Below are 24,004 nucleotides of genomic sequence, written 5' to 3' on the forward strand. Positions count from 1 at the left end.
TGATGTACTTTTTTGAAGCCGGATCTCACTTAAATGTATGTAAACTATGTCCGGATCCATCATCCGACCCATCGTTGGTTAGGTTATCAAAAAACCTTTCCAACGAGCCCAAAACATTGAAGATCTGGCAACCCTGTCTCGAGATATGGCATCTTAAGTGATATTGATGTACTTTTTTGAAGCCGGATCTCACTTAAATGTATGTAAACTATGTCCGGATCCATCATCCGACCCATCGTTGGTTAGGTTATCAAAAAACCTTTCCAACGAGCCCAAAACATTGAAGATCTGGCAACCCTGTCTCGAGATATGGCATCTTAAGTGATATTGATGTACTTTTTTGAAGCCGGATCTCACTTAAATGTATGTAAACTATGTCCGGCTCCACTATCCGACCCGACGTTGGTTAGGTTATCAAAAGACCTTTCCAACGAGTGGAAAACATTGAATATCTGGCAACTCTGTCTCGAGATATGGCCACTTAAGTGATATCGATGTACTTTTTGGAAGCCGGATCTAAAAAATAGATGAAACTTGTGTACAGCCATTGTTGTGAGGAAGGCTCCAACCACATAGGTGGATTAAGTTAGTTTTTGTATGTACAGCTGCCAAATTTGTATGGAAAATTATATGGACGAACTAATGATGGAAAATGGCTTCTTTAGGCATACCGAAGGCCAGTGGCGTGACCAGGCTCTGACAGAAAGGGGCACACGCATGGGTTTTTTTTTTTTTTTTTGATAACGGTGTTTGTGAAAGACCAAAAAAGTTTCAGCCGGATTGAAAAATACAAAAATTAAAATTAATAATAAAGACCGATTTCATAGACAACTGCTGTTTGGAGGCTGGATCTCCAATTATTGGATAGATAATCGAAAAGCTTTGCACTATTTAACTACAAATGCACAATGTTTTTTTTTAATATCCAAACAATAATTATAGATTGAAGATCCTGGATCAAAATAATTCATCTTATTTATGTTTTACCTTTCCCATCTAACCCCACAACCCCTCGTTCTAAGCACATCACCACTGGGTGGCTAAAGTGCATACGAATAATAAACAACTAATGACCCAACCCATATCCCGTCCCCCGAACGCGCCAGAACTCGATGCAATCGCCGCCCTTCCCACACGTGGGGCTTCTTGTTTGTTGCTTTCGCCAATGTACCCCCAACCCCTCTTGCTATCGGATGACGGTGACCATTGTTTGGACACCTTGGAGAAGTCCAGGATCGGCCAATCGACACTCATCAAACGCGGATGTATGGTTTCTTCGACTGGACAAACATTGCCCCGATCATCGCCGACTGCCGTCGACTCCACTGGTCAATATCGACCGACACACTGTTTGTAGGTTTAATTGAGCTTCACTCGATGTAAATTGGTACCGGCCCGTTTGAGCCATCCGGTTTCTGTGGAGGGGGAGGTTTGGGGTACCCTGTAGTGTGGATAGTGGATAAATACGCATTAATATATTTGTTGTTTTGGAGTAAATAGTAAACCAGCCAAAGAGCCGACCTCCGCCGAGTTCAGTTTTCGCGGAATTGGAAATTCCGGCGATCGGCGGGTGATTCATCCCGGGGGTTAAACAGAGGTTATTGATTCACCCAATTCTAGCGAAAGCTGGGCGTTCAAAATCCGGCAGCCAAATTGGACCACGACCACGGGCAATTTGATGAAATTTCAAGTATTGACGGTGTTTAGTCGGCTGCTGGAATTATGCTTGAACGAAACAGCATGTAAAGCGAATTATGCTGGGGAGAAGATTTGATGTTTGTTTTTTGCTGTACAAGTTTTGTGTTTTTTTTTTCTTTTTAGGAAAGCAAGAAAGAGCCGATCAAAGCAAAAACCGAACGGATCCCGGCAGCTGAAATGAAGTGATTCTCGGGCAAACGGTAGCATGCGTTTAGTCGACATCCTGTGTAATAGATATTATTTACCTTTTGTGCGTATCCGAGGCAAGCTGCTGGTTTTGCGATACAAATTTAGCGTTTAACATTACTCCGACTGTAGGAAGTTAAGACCAACCGGAGGATGCTGAACTTTTTTATAGTGAAACTTTGTGTACAATAGTTACCTTGATAAACGTCCTGATCTGAATTGTTTGAAAAATTAACGTTTAAACAGTTAAAGAAGGTATCTTAAGTTTTTTTAAAGGTCCTAAAGTTATTCAAAAAAAAACTGAATTTCCTTCAGATTTTTAAAACAAGTTGTTTTATGCTTTTCTGAAAGTTTTCATGATTTAGAACCAAACTGTATAAATTCAAATGATGAAAATGCAAATGGGCATTTATGCGATCGGGAGTAGTATAATCATATGACAAACGATTGATTACACACAGTAAAAAATAATGTAAATTTGGAAGCTTTTATGAAGTAATTTTACCTCAATTTAGACTGAAAAAGTGGCGTTACACCAGAAAAGTGGTAAAGTTACACATTTCTAGAGGTAAAATTACACCTTTTTCTGACATAAAAGATGTACTCCTTCCCAGATGTAATATCACCATGATTTTTTTTTCTGTGCAGGACCTTGTCAAAAAACTCTAGATATATTTGTTATCCTGGCAGCGTTTAGACATTTTTGCCGGTTTGTAAACAATCATTCGTAAAATAGACTAAAAACATGAAATTCCGAAAAATTTTAGTCGTAATATTAGCGTTGAAACAATAATCAACTGTTGATGAAGCAAAATGTGTTTCAATGTGGACAGCATTAAAAAAATCATCAAAATATCACTGTCACTTATAGCGTCCAATTTCCCGTCCCGGGAATTCCTGGGATTTTCCAAAAATAAAATCATTCTTAATTTCCCGGGAATTCCCGAAATTCAAACGGAAGTAACTATACATTTTCTTAACTTTCTGGTATTTTTTTTTAAACTTACAAAAAAAATTAAGGAATTTAGAAAGAACTCAATTTTATTTTATTTAATTCAATTTACTGTTCTCATTTAACTAATCGGTTCGTCTGAAAACTTCATGTCAAGATTTATTTCAGATGATTTTTTTCTCTCAAGCATTCACAACTGAGAATAGATCATGTTTATTTGTTGGGCAACACAAAATTACGAAATTATGGAATGAAAATAAACTATTATAATTTTCGTAAGCTTTTAAGTCGAAAATTCCTGTTATATTATTAAAATAAGTTCCCTAGTATCATTAAATGTCTCGAAGAGGATTTTTGCCCGAAGAATACGGTCAATTTGCTTAAAAGTGTTCGAGGAATTACAGTTAATAGTTGAAAATTTATAGAGCACTAGAGCTACCAAAGACGTAATAAATTTAAATATGAAACTACTAAACTACCTTTTTCTGTGAAAATTCTTTTAATCGAAGTCATTGATAAGGCAAAATCATCAAAAAATCATAAAAAACTACATCTTATTACATAAAAGATGCCCATAAAAGCTGTCTTTGAGTTGTTATTACATAAAAATTGTATTTCACGTGAATATCAGATTTTTAAGGTAAATTCAATGCTTATCTATTTATTCATGAGCTCAAACCAGATTGATTGATTCCATCTATGTGGTTGGTACGAGCCGAATGCGACCTGTTTAAACAAAATGGGCTCAGCCAGTGCTGGATTCAGTGACAATCTTTGTTACACCTCCTACACCCAGGACGATCCAGACCCAATGTCACTCCTAATGACTGTAGTGAATTGATTTCAGTGAAGTTTTCAGTCAAATCAATATGCTAAATGCTTATAGTCTATTGATAAAATACCGATTAATTTTGTGAAAATGCTTGGTTATTTCAAATGTCAAACTTCATAAAGTTCACGAAAAGCTGTAATAGAATTTTCAATTAGGGCGGATAGTAAAATAGTTTGGTTATTCTTTAACTTTGAAAGATATGCAACCGATATTATTGCATTTAAGCTTTTCGGAAGGGTTCCTAAACAAATGGGTAATTCTCCGCCAACTCACTCAGCAGTTGCCCCGACCCCTCTTCGATTTGCGTGAAACTTTGTCCTAAGGGGTAACTTTTGTCCCTGATCACGAATCCGAGGTCCGTTTTTGATATCTCGTGGGAGGTACGATTCCATTTTGCACAAAAGAAGCCAGAAACGGTGATGAGATAGAAATTTGGTGTCAAAGGACTTTTATGTAAAATTAGACGCCCGATTTGATGGCGTAATCAATTCCGAAAACGTATTTTCATCGAAAAACACTAAAGTTTTAAATTCTCCATTTTCGTTACTCGACTGTAAAATGTCATTTTATGGGAAATTTAATGTTCTTTTCGAATCTACATTGTCCCAGAAGGGTCATTTTTCATTTAGAACAAAATTTTTCATTTTAATTTCGTGTTTTTCTAACTTTGCAGGGTTATTTTTAGAGTGTAACAATGTTCTACAAAGTTGTAGAGCAGACAATTACAAAATTTTGATATATATACATAAGGGGTTTGCTTATAAACATCACAAGTTATCACGATTTTACGAAAAAAGTTTTAAAAAGTTGGTCGTCATCGATCATGGCCGTTCATGGTCACCCGCGACAGACACGGACGACGAAACAAAGAGAAACGCAAAAAGTAACTTTTTCAAAACTTTTTTTCGTAAAATCGCGATAACTTGTGATGTTTATAAGCAAACCCCTTATGTCTATGTAATTGTCTGCTCTACAACTTTGCAGAACATTGTTACACTCTAAAAAATAACCCTGCAAAGTTAGAAAAAACACGAAATTTTAAAATGAAAAATTTTGTTCTAAATGAAAAAATGACCCTTCTGGGACAATGTAGATTCGAAAAGTACATTAAATTTCCCATAAAATGACATGTTCCAAAATTTTTACAGTCGAGTAACGGAAAATGGGAGAATTTTTAAAACTTTTTTATTGTTTTTTCGATGAAAATACGTTTTTCGGAATTCTGAGTACGTCATCAAATCGGGCGTCTAATTTTACATAAAAGTCCCTTTGATGCCAAATTTCTATCTCATCACCGTTTCAGGCTGCAAATTATTGAAAAACACCTCTTTTTTCGCATGTTCAAAAATGGAAGGGGTCGTACCGCCCCTCCGTCACGAGATATCAAAAAACGGACCTCGGATTCGTGATCAGGGACAAAAGTTACCCCTTAGGGCAAAGTTTCACGCAAATCGAAGAGGGGTCGGGGCAACTTTTCCCGATTTCGTGTGAGTTGGTAGAGAATTACCCAAATATAACGTGCTACGGAATGAATGCTAATCGCATTTTTGCTCATTTACCCGAACCAGCATTCTGAGCAGTGTAAAAATTCACGATGCGTTATTCCTGGTCGTGCCTAGTTCTTCAGCTTACAACAAATTGCAAAAACTAATATGGTTGGCAAGTTTGTGAGAAAAAGAAGGTACGACTCTTTTCAGAACGCAGAACGCGAATATGCCATTCTTCCTAGTCCTAGTTTTCCTTAGAGAGTCATAATTATGTCATTTCGTAATATGATGCAGTTTCTCATTCTACGCACTACATTAACAAGATTTTTATACAAATAGTGCACTGAAAAGCGAAGCTCTTGTTGCAGCCTCATTCCCTCGTTCTAAAACTCCACGCCAGCGACAACAATCTCCATTCGCGAAACCCAGCAACTGTAAAACATCCCGTACGACGTTGCATTCTAACAAAATATGCTCCACGGCGCAATGCACATTTAATTTAATGATCATTCCACCTAACGCAGCAACCGTTGCATTTTTCACTTCCCATCCCGTGTCGTCTAATCCCATCACACCGTAGAGAAATCGCGCGCTGCGTTCGTCCTTAATGGTGGCACATTCACCACACACCATCGCAGTAGCCCATTGCCTGTCACCTCGTCGCTTCACCACCACACCGCTCTGCTACTGCGCTCCAACACCGGTGTCGTCCTCTCCGCGAAATGCATCCAAGTACACTGGTTTTGCTGAGTTTTGTCAAGCATCCTTTTTCTGTGCGTGTGTCAACGCACGAATACTATCGAAGAAGCAGCATGCTGCGATGCAGGACGTGTTCCGTGAGTTCCGAGAGCATAAAACTGACAGCACATTTTCCATTTTGGCGATGTTTTGTCTCGCTTGCGCCGGCAGCGTCCCGTTCCGGTGCACGGCTTGCTGCGAGAACTCACGCACACTAGTGTGAGGGTTTTCGCTGTCGTACACTCTCGCATGATGGTGTTTTCCGTGAGTAGAGGCGTGTTTAAAAATAAAAGCAGAAGACGCGCGAGAGCGAGAGAGGGAGAGGGAAAAAAGCGCGTTTCTGTGCGGCAGCGGCAGTTTCCCCTCCCAATCGCCATGCTCGACGACACCAATACAGCTGTTGTAGGGTTTTGCGGGAAGGCGTGTGGGGTCGCGGCAGGGCAGTCGGGCGAGCGAGCGGGGGGTTATACATACAGATTTCGGCGGCTGCCAAAGGCGCCTCGATCGACACGGAGATTGCTGTCACATATAATTTTACTTCGTGGAGGAGCGGGAAGGAGCGAGTGAGGGTCTTTTTATGTGTACTCCTAGATAATGAAGGGTGGGCGCGTGGGGAGCGTTTGGGAAACGGGAGCTGGAGGCGCCCGCGAACGTTCCCTCCGGGAACGGCCAGCGGCTGTGGTGTGCTGTAATCGCCCTGCTGTCATCTCAATGTTTGCCTGACTTTGAAACGGTTCGTGGCCCCGAGAACCGTCGGGACCGGGGAGCGAAGGTGGGATGCCGCGGATGCTGTGTGCCAAGTACCCTTGGATACCACGCGCGCTATAATTGAACATACTCACACCGGAGTAGATCCACCGCCCTGGCCCACCGAGACGTGTCGTACTGGGAGAGTTTTTCTATGCGCGCTCTCTTCGCGCCTACTTATCGGGCCGCTGTCATCTCCGGGCTTGCCACCACTAGATGTCGCCGTCGCCGTCGTTGTCGTCGGGTTTTCTAATGTGTCTCCTACCATCGGCCTGCTACGTTAGCCGTCGCGCTGAAACTTTTCTCGGCTGCTGCTGCGGTGTGATAGTGGTGTGTGAATTCGCGCGCGCGGTATGCTCTTTCTCTCCCGAATCGGCGCAAAAAAATAAATAACGTAAAAACAACAACAACAATACCACCAAAACACAGCACCAGCAACACATTTTAACACATAAGCTGTGGTGGCTTCTGCTGTACCGGGGGCCCGCGTATGAAAATCTTTTCACTTCAACCTTACACCAACGGTGGCGGATGGCGAAGGCGCGTTGACCAGATCGCACAGTCTCGCTGTCAGTGTGAAATTCGTACGACGCGTCGGGTTCGGAGTTTTGTCGTCGGTCGGTTTAACGTTCGTCGTGTCGCGTCGCCTCGGTGTTGTGTTTGCGTCTTGGCTTTGCTGGGGGTTTGGGATTCAAACCAATGTCGTGGCTTGGCGCCGTGGGACGCGTTTTTGGGTTGGGAAAAACCCCGTGAACCTCCGCGGAATTTCGATAGTGCTGCTGCCCGGAGTGGAAACTGTCGATACTGATCACCTAGTCACGATTTCGGAACGGTCCTCGAAACAACTGTGTGGAATAGGGTTTAATTAGGGCTCCGCACGCTGGGTGATCTGGACTTTCGAGGAGCTCAGGAAGCAAGAAGAAGACTTGTGTAATGAAACAATAATTGGATGTGAAAATTACGGCTGTGTCGATGTTCTGTAGTTACTGAATGATTTTCAACCCAAAAAAACCAAACAAAACAAAAATCTGCACTAACGCAACCACGTGTCGAATTGTTCTTGTTGTTCTTACTATATTTCACAATGTGCGTGTTATTGACACTTGCCGTGGAACGTGCTTGAATTATGTATTGTTGGCCATGTTTGGGCCGGAAAAGGAGGGTCATCTGGTAGTGTGCTGTCGCTACTGCTGCCGATGGTGTGGTGTGCAACAAATTTATGAACAAAATTTGTACTGTTAGTTAAACTGTGGCCGTTGGTATTGCGAGCAAGAGCCTTTATTATGAAAATATTTAAACCTTGTTACTTCTTCGATAATAGTAAGTTCTGATTTTTTCATAGAGAAAAATGACAAAAATAATTCCAATTGGAATTGGATCACCTGAATCCAGCTTCAGACTAGAACGGGTTGTTCAAACTCATGGGAGAAACGTATATTTGAAATACCACTATTAAAAACAAGACAAATAAATCACTGCTTAAAAACTTACCTACAATTAGATAAAACGACTTAGCGTGAACTGCCGGTGCCTACTGTGTTGAAAGTAATATGCATAAATTTATAATAATATTAAAAATATTTTGGGTTTCTCTTTTTAAAACTTACATAAAGAAACTCTAACCAAAATCAGATTATTTGTACATTTACTAGTACACAGCAAAAAAACAGTGTTCGTAGTCCTCGTAAAAAGCCTGGGTGTAAAATGAATTTTGCCTTGGTTTTAATAGTCAGGACCCGGTGCCTGCTGTTCCCGTTACAGTTTATATGGAATTCCAATAAGAATGTAACAGAAAAATCAGGCTTCGGGTCCAGACTGTTAATATATTTTAAAATATTACACCTACACCCAACTGGCAGTCGCATGATTGTGATGCATGGCGGCATGAAAGTATATCAGAATCTGCATGAAATCTGTCCTCATGCATTTTTTGCGATATAGGAGTATGACATTTTTGCCCGTTACAGACAATTATCGACATTACCGACGGCTTTTTGGTTGTATTTCACAAAAAAACACTTAGCAGAACGAGGATTGAACCACCAACTTCTTGGTTATTGATCCGACACGCTACCACCGCGCCATAGGGGGATGGCGTCGCTATTTTTAGACCACATTTTCCACTTTTCCTCATCGAAACTGACTACTTTATCGACTTCATTTTGCTGGGCGAGATAGGACGCCGTCTATTTTTAGACGATGACTCAGCACTTTTACACTCTTGCGCTTAAAAAAACCAGGTGGCAGCACGATGTAACGCCACGTCCCTATGGACGCTTGATGAAAAGTGAGTGAAAGAGCACCAACATATGCTTCTCTTTGGAGTGTTGCTCGGGGACGGGCCATCTTTATATGTGTTGGTGAGAACTGCAGATCGCTGAAATTTTTACACGCGGGCAAAAATGATCTACGGGCTTGCTGCAAAAAATGTTATAAAATATGACATTTTCTGCAGCAAATCCAATGTTGCAGATTTTGAGATATATTTTTCCTTTGGGTGTAGAAATATGATTTCCTTCAGTATGGGAAACCTACACGATCGACATGTCAAGCTGATATAAGCGTTTATACTGATCACTCTTCATCGGTCTGATAGCCGTGGAGACTAGTGAGCCTGTCCTCTCTGTGATTGCTGGATTTGAATCCCTTCAATCCCTCTGACTTCGATTATCTTCTTGTCTCGATATTCTTCCTAGCTCAATGGATCCCTCGATGGTCACTTGGATTTCATTCGCTCCAAAAGTACTATCTGTCTGTCAATATTTTCTCTTTTTCAAGGCATACAAGCGTCTATACAAAGACGCTTTTCATTGCGAACGAATCTTTAAAAAAGAGTTTTATAAAATACGTAAGAGCCATTGGTAAACAAAGCTCTTTTTGCATCGGTTTTCGACCTACCTACACCCAAAACTGGCAGCGCTAGTCCGAGAAAATGATGGTCTCGAGTCGAGAGAATAGTGGTACCATTCACGGACGCAGAGAACACAGCTCGAGATGGGCGATAGAACTATTCCCTCGAGGTTCATTTGCAAAAAAAGTTCATCCGTCAAACAAAAAACCAAAAGTGTCGACAACGGGAATCGAACCAGAGACCTTTGACAAACCAATCCAATGACTTAGCTGCCTCGGCCACCACAGCTTGGTGACCATGGAGAAGTCAGAAGTCGATGTATGACACTTGTTGGAGATTTATTGATTCAACTAACGAATGAACTCATTTGTTGTGATGGTGTGAGTTGGTACCATTATTCTATCGATTTTGGCACTGAGCCCTCAATAAATTTTAAGAGAACGATTATCTCGATTCTGAATTTTGGGTGTAACTTAGTTGAATTATTTTCTGTTACTTTATGCTACAATAATCTTTTTTCCATCATTTTGTTTGACTTATCTCAAAAATGTTTTGCCTTCCTCACCTTACTGGCTATAAGGACTCACCTTAAAGGCTATAAAATCACTCGAAAAACGAAATTCTTAATTTGACCTCCTAGACCCACCTTCATGTATACTTATCGACTCAGAATCACATTCTGAGCAAATGTCTGTGTGTGTGGTGGGATGTTGATCAAAAAAATTTGCACTGGATTATCTCGGCACTGGCTGAACCGATTTGGACCGTATTGGTCTCATTCGATCCGTCTTGGGGTCCCATAAGTCGCTAATAAAAATTATAAAGTTTAGTAAAGTACTTCAAAAGTTATGCTTAAAAAACGATTCTAACAAAAGTCCGGAAGATTGTAAAAAGGGTGGTTTTAGTAAGAAACCCCGTCATGTTGTACATTTTTAGAAAGGTATTTGAAAGACTTTTCCAACGAGTTCAAAAGATTGAATATCTGACAACCCTATCAAAAGTTATGCGCACTTAAGTGTTATTTATGAACTTTTTAGAGACCGGATCTCATATATTTCGATGAAAACGTTGTCCGGATCTATCATACGACCTGTCGATGGTTAGGTGATCAAAAGACCTTTCCAACGAGTTCAAAAGATTGAAGATCTGACAACCCTATCAAAAGTTATGCGCACTTAAGTGTTATTTATGAACTTTTTCTTTTTAGAGACCGGATCTCATATATATTTCGATGAAAACGTTGTCCGGGTCTATCATGCGACCTGTCGTTGGATAGGTAATCAAAAGACCTTTCCAACGAGTTAAGTAGATTGCAGATCTGACAAGCCTATTTAAAGTTATAAGAACATAAGTGCCCTGAATTATGAAGATCTGACTACCCAATCTGATGGTATGAATAATGAATCAAGTTGATAGAACACTGAAAGGTCCGCCCTTGTGTATCTATTTTTGATAGCATTACCCTCTAAATGTGAGGAAGGCAACTACCACCTAAGGGTGGATTAAGTAACGTTTTTTTTATTATTATAACAACATAACAGTTTTGTTTAATCATTTTATAGATTTTTCCATGAATTTATTTTCAACAATTTCAACTTACAGATTTTTTAAGGCATATCGAAACATTTTTAATATCATCCTATTGCACCTAGGTACTTTAACAAAGTTGTATAGTTGTATGAATTTTTTAAACGCAATTCGGAATATCTTGCAACACATTAAGGCAGGTATTAAAAAAAACCTTTTACTTTCGTGAGATAAAAATTCCTCTTATTACATTTGGTATTATTTGACAGAATGAAATTATTTTTTTATTATACATAAAATCTTCTCTGTCTGTGGTATTTATAGTTAGCCCGTTTAAGGTGAAGCCGTTGATCATTTTCGAAGAAAATTGATCATCACTATAAAATATTCTGTATAAAATTCAATTAAACAAATTTCAGCACTAAAAGGAATCAGCATGTGCCGGTTGTTGCCTTCTTGAAGCCACTGAACAAATTTTTGATCGAAATCAATTGTGCTTCAAAATTTATATAATTTTGTGGCACAGTCATTGACGTCCTAGTTGGCAATCATTGATTAATGACGATTTCCATAACATAACAAGGAATAGGATAATCGTTACCAAAAGGAATCAGCATGTGTAGGGCACTATTCTAAACAACTTATTGAAAGAATTTTGTCAAAATATTGAAAGCGACGCACAATTTATATCTTTGAACGGAAAATCATGACAATGATGGAAGTCTTCACGTTAAAGCGATTTTTTTCAAATTGGTCTCCAACGACACTACTACTATTTTTACTTGAAAATTAGCTTCGCATTTTATAAATATTACATTAGACCATCTAAGTATCCATAAAGCGGGATATTCAATGATAGACCTGGATTTTTGCTAATTTGATTTAGGCCGTTGCAAATATTTTTTAAAGTTTATGTCCCTCGACTCTGACCAAAGTCGACATTGAATTTACGAGCCATGGTTTCAACATTTGAATGAACAATGTGTTTAAAAATGCATTTTACACCTGCCCAGTTGTTTTGCAATCATTAGTTTCCAAAATAACGAAAATTTATATTTTTGCAAAACAAAAGTTTTTGCGGTGCTATACATTGGAATTTCATAAAAATTCAAAATACTTTTAATCCAGCCCAAACATGCTAAATATGGTTATAAATGCAGAAATATGAGTTTTAGATTGTTTTAACTTGATTTGACTTCTATTTTTAAAAAATGTTACCCGTAAAAAAGACATTTTCCATAGTTGGTCACTAATGCGTTTACTTTCAGCATCATTGACGGGTAGGCCAGATCTTTGTGCAATGTTTGGTATATACAACCAGGGTTACCAGGTCAGGACAGAAAAATATCTGGCAAGCCATAATGTATTTTGCACTTTTCAACAATTTAACAAAGTCTGTAAGAAACAGATTTTTTTCAAATTGTCACTCAAAAAATCTGGCAATGCCAGATTTATCTAGCAACCTGGCAGCCCTGCATACAGCATTGAAGTTTTGAGCTCTCTAATGCTAAACTTACAGATTCTACATGATTTGCTGGTCAAACAATGTCAAATAGTTATTGATTTTTTTCTCAACTGAAGTTCAATGGGATAAGTGAATAACCCATTTTTAAAGGGATTTTCTATTTTTCTATCAAACAAGTAAAACTTCCAACCAAGAGTTTTGTTTTTTATTGAAGAATTCTTCATTGCAATGCTTTTAAAGATTCAATATTATTTAAAAATGGATACTGGTGAATTTTTGATCAAAAACCGCCAGAACGGGGTTCAGTTGTAAAGATTAATACAATAGAGAAGAGTGTAACATGAAACAAGCCATAAACTACCAGGTACCAGGTACAATTAAATGTTCTGAAACTACCAAATACTTTGCCAATTTACTTTCATAACAATTTTTACAAACTCCTTATAGCCGATTTTAGCGATTTGAAATGGCAAAGTTTATGAGTTGAAATGGCTTTAAGGAGCTTTTCTGGTTTTATCTACGAGTTTAATAACTCATAAAAATTATTTTTTTTTAATTATATTTTGACAAACGGACAATTGTTAACAGATTCACATAAAATAAAACTATAACATGAATTGCGCGGAGAATTTTGTAATTTATTTCTTCTGAGCGCACGTGACAGCTGAGTAACACGCCTTGATATTCGCTTGACATGTTTTTTTTTAAGAAAGATCCTGAACAAGTGCAAGCTATAGCAATTAAAGAGAACTTATTTTGTTTTTATAATTAAGTCAATTCATGTTACTCTTCGAAAAGACGCACTAGCCGGAAAGTCAAATCACACCGTACACGACATTATTCTAGAATAGCGTTCTGCTTCGCTTGAAGCCAATTGAAGTGCCAAGCTTACACCTGTGCTTGTTAATTTAAATTGTGTCCACTTGTTTCAGGTACATGCACTCGTTCTAAACCTTAGTATCGTCAACTGCAGCAGCATTCATCATTCGCTAGGAGTGGATTTTTTTTATGGAACCACTCACAATCGTGGATAAATTCTAATTCATCTTTTTTATCTTTCAAATTTAATAAAATAAAAAAAAAAACCTTTAATTCTAAGCAAACTTGTTCCATGCAACTTTGCAAATAATTTGAAAAATAATTATTAGAATTTAGCAAAAACTTTGTGTATTATTGTTCGAATCAAGATGCTCAAAATTGCGTCTCAAATGAAGAAAATAGATAAATCTACTAAAAATTAAAAAAAAAAATCATAAAACATTGCAGCACTCACAAATTACACAGCAAAAAGAAATTCGATCCTTAAACTTTTATTTAAATAATAATTTAACTTGTTTACAACGAGGAAGATACACCTAAATTTCAAAGCTCGACAAAAAGGGGAGCCGTTTTTCTTGGGCTCAGGAGTTAAGGTGTTAAAAAAGCCCAAATTATGCGTTTTTTTATGCACCCCATAAAATTTTTAATTATGCTTTTCATGTTGCACAGTTGGAGGAATATGGAATTTTGTTTGCACTATTTCAAACTTTGTTGGAATCAATAACAAACAGGCCCTGGCAAATTTTATTAATCCTTATTATTATAATAGAATTGTTCTTTCTATAGTGTCATAAGAAATAGATGCAATCAAATGTCTTATTTTGAATTCTCGGGTTCCTTTTTTTAGTGGCATGCTCCATGGCTAAGGTTACTATTTATGCAATCAACCTTTCAGATTTGACTAAAACGGGGTCGCAGAACTCGAATTTAATGTTTAAAGTAAGAAAAAAAAAAAACAAAAAAATATGTTCGTGATTCGATTATCCGAAGCCACAAACCTTCGGATAATCGAAAATTCGGATAACCGAGGCTCTGGATAATCAAGTCTAGACTGTACTAAGTTTGTTAACTTTTAAGCAAAATGCATATATAATTAAATATGCTATTGATAGAAAAAATGGAATTCAGCCCGAAACTTGATAGAACCAGTTTTGTTTATAAAAAAATATCGATTATATTACACTTGATGAAGTGTAAAAAATTTGTGTGAATTTTTTCTACCGAGAATGCCTATAAATTTGAAGATATTTTCAAATTTTGTTTCAAAAACACATTTCTTTTATTTTGATACTAGTTTTATCTTGACTAAGTAGAAAATCACCCAAAAAAAACCCAAAATGCATTCCTTTTTTTAATAGAACTTATTTAGATGAGAAAATTATGTCATTTTGAGAATATTAAAATAATTCTCTAAATTAAAAACAAGCAAAGCTCTTGTTTTCAATCAATGTTTTAGCATATCAATTGAGTACTGTTTTAAATTGAGTGAAAATATAAAGCAAATAATATTTCAGAAGTGTCTATTTTTTGGACATTTGCAACCACTGAACCGTAAAACTGACCTTAATTAATATTTATTTATATTAATAATTTTGAGAAAAAAAAGAATTCTGCGCTCCAATTAATCGCCGCACAAAGATATTATTTCAATGCAATGCTTGTATGTTGTAACGACAAGTTTTTTATAATTGAATTTTTTTCATCTACAGTCCAGACTTAATTATCCGAAGATTTGATTATCAGACGCTCGATTAACCGAAGGTTTGTACGGGACTTGGAATAATCGAACCATGACAAAAAAAAGTTTTTTCATACTTTTATATTGTCTTACTTTTAATATCAAATCGAATTCAGTGACCCCATTTTAGTCAAATTTGAATATTTGATTGCGTTTTGAATTGAAAAATGCATGTTTTCAATATTTCATCACCGCTATTTTTGGACCATCTTGGATAAAAAAAATCTAAATCATTTTAGTGTAGTTTATGGGTCATTCTTTAGCTCGACCATCAAAAATAAGACAACGGAAATTTATTTTTCGTAATTTAGTTATTCGTAGACTTGATTATCCAAAGTGAAATATTTCCGAGGCCTTCGGATAATCGAGTTTGGGCTGTATCATTATTGACATGCCATTTCGGTGAAATGTTTGTCTTTTTTCACTCCAGATTTCTAAATCATTTAATTTTATCACCTTCCTAAATAAAAGAATTCGTCTATGTTTTCAATTTGAGAAAAATGGGACAAAATATTCTAATAACTGGTATACAAAAAATCCGGCATTGAAAACTTCTGATTGAAAATGCTATTCTCCATCAAAGTAGGATCATCTCTACAATTTTTTAAATCAAATTTTACTGTGCCGACTTTCTTACAATAACAAACATTCATATTTGTCAATAACCGTGTTGCTCAGTTCATTAATCGACTCTATATTAATATTTCTGCGTGTAATATTACATAATTTTTAATGAACTAATTTATTTCACACTTAAACCTTTTTCACGCCGTTGGTCAATCTAATTTTATTTGATATAAAAAAGTATATCGGAATCTACTTTGAAATATGCAGTAACTACAAAATCCTCGACACATTCCAACCAAATAAAAGTTTCAAAATCACCCAAAATAATTCATACCTTCACAGGAAAAAAAAACTAGCGTCACATTAGTGGCTGCCATCGAAAATACACACTCCAATTCAGCAAGAAGAAAAGTAGAAAAGTGAGTGAAATTCTTTCCCTTGTAAAGGAAATAGAGAACAATGAAGCTGCGCCATCATCGAAGCTGAAAGAAGATATCGAACAATAAATTTTCCAAGAAGAAGCAAATGTGTTTGCACAGTGAGTGAGTGCGTTTGTGCGTGTGTTTTGTGTGGAATAGACAAAAAATCAATAAAGACCGAAATTATTTTCGGACAAATTCAGCTCAACTGAAGCGTTAAAAACTCTCGCATCCAACTTTTTCTCGGGGTTTGAAGCAGGGCCCGCAGGAAGTTTTCTGGGAAAGGACCAAGAGGAAGAAGCGAAGAGTAGGCAAAAAACGGAAGAAGAAGGATCGAAACCGATATCCTTACGCACACGCACGGAGAGAAAAATCACAGCTCGGAGTGTAATAATGAATTTGGTAAATTTTACGTCAATCTGCGGGTGTGGGTAATGCCCACCACTCCGGTACTCCCCCCTTCTCGCAGCCAACCCACCCACCCATCGATCGTAGCAGGCTAGTGGTGTGGAAAATCAACGCGCGGTGGAGGCGGTGAAATGTAAGTGTCGGATCCACCACACTCAGTATTCACACCACACCACACCGAGCAGAGCAAAGAGAGTGGGGGCTGCTGTAGCGTCGCCTACTACTACGAGCGTTTGTTTGTGTAGAGTGGGAGCAAGAGCCTGGGCTGCGGGTGTATGGGTGTGTGCTGCTCCCCATCTTCCGTCGTGGAAAAGTGGAAAAACTTTCCGGGGTGAGTGTTGAGACGCGGTGAGGAAGTGTCACCGAACTAATACAAACAAAGCGAACGCACATACAAGCCTGGACTGACAAAAGGACGAGAACAAAAAGTGTCCCTATTGCGCATAAATCGACGTCGTGATTTTCTTTTTTCGCCGAGCTAGGCAGACGTCGCGTCGCTGTGTTGGTGTGAAATAATATCAAATTACATTACACCTAGTGTGCGCTAGTGTGAGTGTGTCAACCGCCGCGCCACAAAAGACACGCACACACCGTCGCCAACGACGGCAAACAACCCACCACCACCCGAGGGGGGGAAGCGAAAAAAGGTTGGAAGAATAATAAACAACGGCGGCAAAAGAAAATAAATAACACAAAACACACAAATACACGCGCTCACGTGATCCAAGCGGGCTTTGAGCTAGCGAAAGAGAGAGAGAGAGCTAACGAGAGGGAGAAGGGCACCCTGGCAGAGAGTGTGAGAGACAGTGTGGGGAGAGTAGGAAGACGAAAAAAAAAGTCAAAGCCTTCTTTAATAATCGGACTGGAGCCCCCCTCCCCGTCGAACCCCCCTTGCTCACTTAGATCGCCCCAAAGTGGTGCCGTCGTCGTGGTCGTCGTAATCTCGGAAGAGACCGGTTTTTGTCCTCTTCTTGAGGGCGACTTCACACACAAGAGTTTTCTTTTTTTTTACTTCTCCCTAATCCGAATGTTAGTGTGTACACCCCGATTGGCTGCGACACACCAATCCGCGACGATTATCACACAAAATAGAGGGAGTGGCCACGTTTACGGACGACACCACACACCGCAGTGAGTGAGCGTGTGTGTGTGCGAGCGAGCGAGAGGGCCAGAGGGGTGCGGCCCCCGGACACCAGTCCGACACGAAAGGTGTGATTACAGACACCAAAAACCAGACACCAAGCGCTTAGTTTGTCGCAGCAGCGGTAACCAGTTCATACACGGCCGGCGTGAAGTTAGCATCGTTGTTGTTGTAGTGTTTTTGTTTCGTTTTTTTCTTCTCGCTCTCGTCGTCGCCGTCGTCGTCGTCGTCGTGCAGCCTCCAGCCGTGAACCCCCCCCCCCCCCTCCTGCCACCTCACACGCACACCACCCCACCACCCACCCCCGCGAATTCCCCACACCCGCGACGCGGTCATCGTGCAAAAATCTCGGGTGGTGTGACAGTGTCACGCCAATTCACGGGGCACCGCGCGCGCCTTTTTTGCGCCCGATCACAGTTGGCGGCGTGAAGCGCGCGAGTAGGAGCGTGAAATTTTTCGCGGAATCGGATAAAGTAAACGAAATCGAAGCAGGCCGAAAATTACGCTCAGCGTTAGCGTGGAGTGCAAATTTACCGCAGGGTGAGCGGATTGAAATACAGTGACGAAAAAATTGGTGTTTTTGTTCGGGGGTGGTCCACCGGAAGACCATGAGAGTTGAACGAGATCTACGTGACCGTACTGTGAAGTTACTTTGAGGGAATTTGAGAGAAATTTAGCGTGGTTAGGTGAGCAAACAAGTGAAGAGTTTGAAGAATCTGTGAAGATCCGAGTGACAAACGCTGGAAAACTAAGTGCCGACGCTACCGAAACAAAAATCCGGAAGCAGCGGAGCGGAAGAAGAAGCTAAAACGGCCGCGTGCGTACTCTCGGGTGATGTTGTGATGAGATACGACGGTCAAGAATTACTCCAATCTGACGAATTCAGTAGGCCGGCGAAGGGAATGGCCTATCATCCATTCCTGCAGCTACCGCGACCCACTGACTTCAGCGTGTCGTCGCTGCTGACTGCGGGCTCACCGCCCCAAGGACAGAACTCGCCGAGTGGTGGCACCGGAGCGCCCGGCGCCAGTGGTCCCGGAACGCCTGGCACAACGACGGCAGCAGCAGCCGCCGCCGCCGCCGCTGCAACGGCCGTAGCCGCGGGAGCCGCAGCGGCCAACTCGCCGTACTTTCCCGCGGCTGCCCTCGCGGCCCTTTCCGGCGGCGGACACGGTGGTCATCCGGGCCACCTTTACCCCGGGGCCCTGCTACCGAAGCTCCCGCCGCATCACCCGCATCCGCACCATCCGCTGGGGGCCGCATACACGACAGCCGAGGACGTGGTCATGGCCGCGGTGGCCGCCCATCAGCACCATCCGGCGATGAGACCGCTGCGGGCGCTCCAACCCGAGGACGATGGGGTCGTGGACGACCCCAAGGTGACCCTGGAGGGCAAGGAGCTGTGGGAGAAGTTCCACAAGCTGGGCACCGAGATGGTCATCACGAAGAGTGGCAGGTGAGTGAGATTAATAAAACGGGACAGAAATGAGAGCCGACGGCTTTTTTTGGGCAGTGGGAAATTTCAAGCGTGATGTGTTACTGAATTGGTCTAGTTATCTTTGATGTAGGGGAACAGTATCTAACTCCATCGTGCCTATAATGTTGTCATATCAGCACTTTGACGTGCAATTACAGCTGATAAAAAGCGTTTTCAAATGAGGAAGTAGGAAGGAACAGTAAGAAGTAAGGAAGCAAGTTTTTATCAACAGTTTAACAAAATAAGTGGTTTCAATAGTGAAAATCAGTAAATTGGGTAGAGTTAGGTAAAGTAAAAGTAAAGTTGTGTTCTATATGATTTTTTTTTGTGGATTTGATCACTTTGACTCTTCGCAAATCATCAAAAAAGGTCGAGTAGACATATTATTACATCAGAATAAAGTTCAGTAATTTGGGTTTTGGGCAGAAATTCAATATAAATATTATCAACAGTGGAATTATGTCGTGAATTTTGTCTTAAGTAATTTGAGGAAAAAATAGTTATGTTATGTTTTTTATTTCACTGGTACGTTTTAAATGGTTTCAAAAAGAGTTGATGTTGTTTATATACAATTTCGACGCATATATTAAAAAAGAATTAGGTTTCGAACAAAGCATGTAATGGAGCACCCGTTTTGAGTGGTAGAAGTGACAGTTCTTCCATAAGGAATACATTGTAGAAAAAAGCAAAAACTGCTTGAATGGAAATCCTCCATTGGCACTATTTTGAAATGTTAGCTATGGTTTTATTCCAAAATCAAATTGATGAGAGGAATTGTTAGATTATAATTAAACACAAACTAAATTGAAATTTTAGTGGAACTTTGCTGAAAATTGTTAGGTTTGGTTTAGCATTTTTTCCTACAATTAATTACAACCACAGTTTTTATTAACAAAGTTGCCTCTAAATTTAGAAAACGAAAAGATTCATTTCCTAATCTCATAAATTGTTCAAACAAAACTCAATATTTTTATTTAGATTAACAAAACTAGATCTTACACATCTTTTTAATGAATTCGTTAGTTGAAAAATCGGTAAGGTTGGGATCGGTAAAATATAAGTCAAAATATGCATAATTTAAATCGAAAACCGGTTGTTAGATGAACAAAAAACTATTGAATTACGCTTAAAATCAATTGAAGTCGGTAATTTTTATAATATCGTTTTTTCAGTTCAATCAGACAAATCAGCTGGTAATTTAGCAGTTATATCTTGGATAACAAAAATGCAATATTGTTTGATATTTATCGTATAAAAAATATGAAAGAATAATCATACAAATAATGCTCTTAATAAAAAAAAAACTTTTTTTGTTTTTCCCTTTACTTACATGTAAAAAATCATGAGAAAAGTCATATCGGGGGAAATTCGATATTCGTCTCGAATCTTAGAACAAAATATTTAATTTAAAAATTCCATGTTTTGTAACATTGCAGGGTTACTTTTAAGAGTATAAAAATTAACCAAAAACAAAAAATGATCTTTAAACATAAGTGGTTTTCATGCCTCCACGAGTTAAAAGAACTATACGGATTTTATTTTTAATAACTTATGATTTTGATTTTTTGTTACCAGGTCTTTGAAGCATTCTCCCCTAACACTCAATTGTGTGCATTGGAAAGTATTTTTTTTATCGAAATTTTCAACAAATTTTGCATAATACGGAACATTAGGATGTCTGGTGCATAGCTAGAAACGTGAATTAAAAATAGTAAATTGAAATGTAAAATTAATCACGATAGGTAAAATGCTTCTACAATCAACACAAAGAAACCCATTTTTAGATTGATACATTCTGAATTAAGATTAAAATGTTTTTTTTTCTGAAATAAACATGGCCGCCAAATGGCCGACCGGGAATGATACCTTCCAGAGCCTTGAAAAAATAACCCCTTTAAATTTCAGTTAAATTTTCGAGGAAGAAGACTAAACCATTTAATAAAAATCAACAAAATTATACATTTCTAACAAGGTTTAGTGATTTTTTTACGCTCAAATATAGAATTCATGGTAACCATTATGTCAAATCACCCAATTTCACGAAATCTGTACAGAATCTGTTTTTTTTCTCAAAATATTCGCCTTATTAAGCTGAATATTTATATTTTAGAGTTAAGTGAATTCTAAATCAAATCCAGAATCAAAACTCTTGTCAAAACGCTTAAGGTAGCTAGAGTTTTCTTTGATATCATTTTAAGGTTTATTTTATTCTTGAATACAATTTTAAAAAGTTTCCCCTTTCAATAACTTTGTTAAAGTGAGGTTAGCGCATAAAAAATAACCAGCATTAAAATCTGGGTAATTCTCCGCCAACTCACACAGCAGTTGCCCCGACCCCTCTTCGATTTGCGTGAAACTTTGTTCTAAGGGGTAACTTTTGTCCCTGATCACGAATCCGAGGTCCGTTTTTTGATATCTCGTGACGGAGGCGACATGAACATGAAAAAGAGGTGTTTTTCAATAATTTGCAGCCTGAAACGGTGATGAGATAGAAATTTGGTGTCAAAGGGACTTTTATGTAAAATTAGACGCCCGATTTGATGGCGTACTCAGAATTCCGAAAACGTATTTTCATCGAAAAAACACTAAAAAGTTTTAAAATTCTCCCATTTTCGTTACTCGACTGTAAAAATTTTGGAACATGTCATTTTATGGGAAATTTAATGTACTTTTCGAATCTACATTGTCCCAGAAGGGTCATTTTTCATTTAGAACAAAATTTTTCATTTTAAAATTTCGTGCTAACTTTGCAGGGTTATTTTTAGAGTGTAACAATGTTCTACAAAGTTGTAGAGCAGACAATTACAAAAAAATGATATATAGACATAAGGGGTTTGCTTATAAACATCACGAGTTATCGCGATTTTACGAAAAAAAGTTTTGAAAAAGTTGGTCGTCATCGATCATGGCCATTCATGGTCACCCGCGACAGACACGGACGACGAAACAAAGAGAAACGCAAAAAGTAACTTTTTCAAAACTTTTTTTCGTAAAATCGCGATAACTCGTGATGTTTATAAGGAAACCCCTTATGTCTTTATATCAATTTTTTTGTAATTGTCTGCTCTACAACTTTGTAGAACATTGTTACACTCTAAAAAATAACCCTGCAAAGTTAGAAAAAACACGAAATTTTAAAATGAAAAATTTTGTTCTAAATGAAAAAATGACCCTTCTGGGACATTGTAGATTCGAAAAGTACATTAAATTTCCCATAAAATGACATGTTCCAAAATTTTTTACAGTCGAGTAACGGAAAATGGGAGAATTTTTAAACTTTTTAGTGTTTTTTCGATGAAAATACGTTTTTTCGAATTCTGAGTACGCCATCAAATCGGGCGTCTAATTTTACATAAAAGTCCCTTTGACACCAAATTTCTATCTCATCACCGTTTCAGGCTGCAAATTATTGAAAACACCTCTTTTTCGCATGTTCAAAATGGAAGGGGTCGTACCGCCCTCCGTCACGAGATATCAAAAAACGGACCTCGGATTCGTGATCAGGGACAAAAGTTACCCCTTAGGACAAAGTTTCACGCAAATCGAAGAGGGGTCGGGGCAACTTTTCACGATTTCGTGTGAGTTGGTAGAGAATTACCCATCTATAAGTACTTTTATATTAACAAAAAAAAAAACTCTAGAGATTGTTTTCGAGCTAAATTCAATGCGTTTTGCAATGCTTATTTTCTTGAGCAGATTTTTTTTGTGTGATTAGGTTTGCAGTTAAAATTTATAAATTTGATGTTTTTCAATTTTTTAGTTGACTAAATATTTTTGGTTGATCTTGCCTGAATTAGAATTTAAACAACACAATTTTCGCAATGTAACTTCGAGTTATTTCCCTTTTTGGAGATTGGTATGAATTGTTTAAAGCATTAAGGCTGGTACAAATTTTATTTAAAGTTTTTGTCGACCCCCCCCCCCCTTTATTTTTTTTTCAAAACATTCAAAATTTCAATGGAAATTTAAGTGCAATCAGCTGAAATCAATCAAAAATTCATTCCCTTGCGTTCAGAATCATTTTCAGCATGTTTGGGTTGATTCAAAAATCTTTTGAATTTTTGTAAATTTTCGATCTGAGGTATCGCAAAACTTTTTTTTTTCGTTGATATTTTTGTTTTCTTCAAATCTTACATTTTTTGAAGACTAATGATTGCAAAATAACTTAACAAAACAAACTAGTGTGAAATGCATTTAAAAAAAAAATTTGCATTCAAATCTTGAGAGTGTGGCTCGTTATTCCATTTTTTTTATTTTTTATTTTTTTATAGCCTTTCTTTTTAACTTCTCACAACATTAAAGTAAACTTCGGTTTAAAGTTGTTGTTTATCGAACTAAGGTGACTTATACCAAAATGTAGTCTTTTGCCAACATTCGGTTGAAAGATTTTTTGTGGCAAAATGTCATAAGGTTTTAGAATGTTACAAATCGATTTTTTTTAAAGGAAACTGAAGTTATGAAATTTCTAACAATATAAATTAGCTTCACTGTCGTATTATGTGAGATCTTTTACCATGAAGACTAAATCTAATTGTATACCTAATTAGTTCCTAGCCAACAACTAACCGACACTCGTCCAAGTCATCACGTAAGTTTACCTTTTGATCGCTCTCACATATAAATATCTCAAACACACTTAAAAAGAGCGATGACGATGCTGGCGATGATTTGGTGGCGCGACATCAGCGTGTCGTAAAAACAAAACATTTAATAGGTCATTACTAAGTTTTAGCACACACACACACACACACAAACTTTTGCTCAACACGGGTAGCCCTTGTTGGGCTGGTCAAATTGTTCAACTTTCGGTGACCCACGCGAGAGATGGCGCGTTTTTAATGGCCTAGGCGTTGGCTCATCTCTCGGAGTAAGGACTCCGAGGTACTTGTTGTGTCTGCGCGTCGTAAAGCTGGCCATCACCGGCAATTAAGCGGCTTAATGATGGCAGTTTA

The 24,004-nt window shown here is 38.4% G+C and overlaps 1 protein-coding gene across 5 annotated transcripts in view; it reads left to right on the forward strand.

Annotated features, from left to right (window-relative positions):
• Nucleotides 1-6,626: 6,626 nt before the first annotated feature.
• The window catches only part of LOC6031492 (optomotor-blind protein), a 202,543-nt gene continuing 185,165 nt past the window's right edge, over nt 6,627-24,004 (forward strand). For 2 of the 5 annotated variants that reach the window (XM_038251812.1, XM_038251816.1), the window contains exons 1-2: nt 6,628-7,570; nt 15,950-19,031. In XM_038251812.1, coding sequence (XP_038107740.1) covers nt 18,418-19,031 — 614 coding nt within the window. In that variant the 5' untranslated portion in view covers nt 6,628-7,570; nt 15,950-18,417. Of the gene's footprint in view, nt 7,571-15,949; nt 19,032-24,004 lie in introns of all 5 variants that reach the window. The other 3 variants (XM_038251814.1, XM_038251813.1, XM_038251815.1) reach the window with 3 other exon arrangements.

The sequence above is a fragment of the Culex quinquefasciatus genome, chromosome 2 (assembly GCF_015732765.1).
Source record: "Culex quinquefasciatus strain JHB chromosome 2, VPISU_Cqui_1.0_pri_paternal, whole genome shotgun sequence".
NCBI classification, from domain to species: domain Eukaryota; kingdom Metazoa; phylum Arthropoda; class Insecta; order Diptera; family Culicidae; genus Culex; species Culex quinquefasciatus.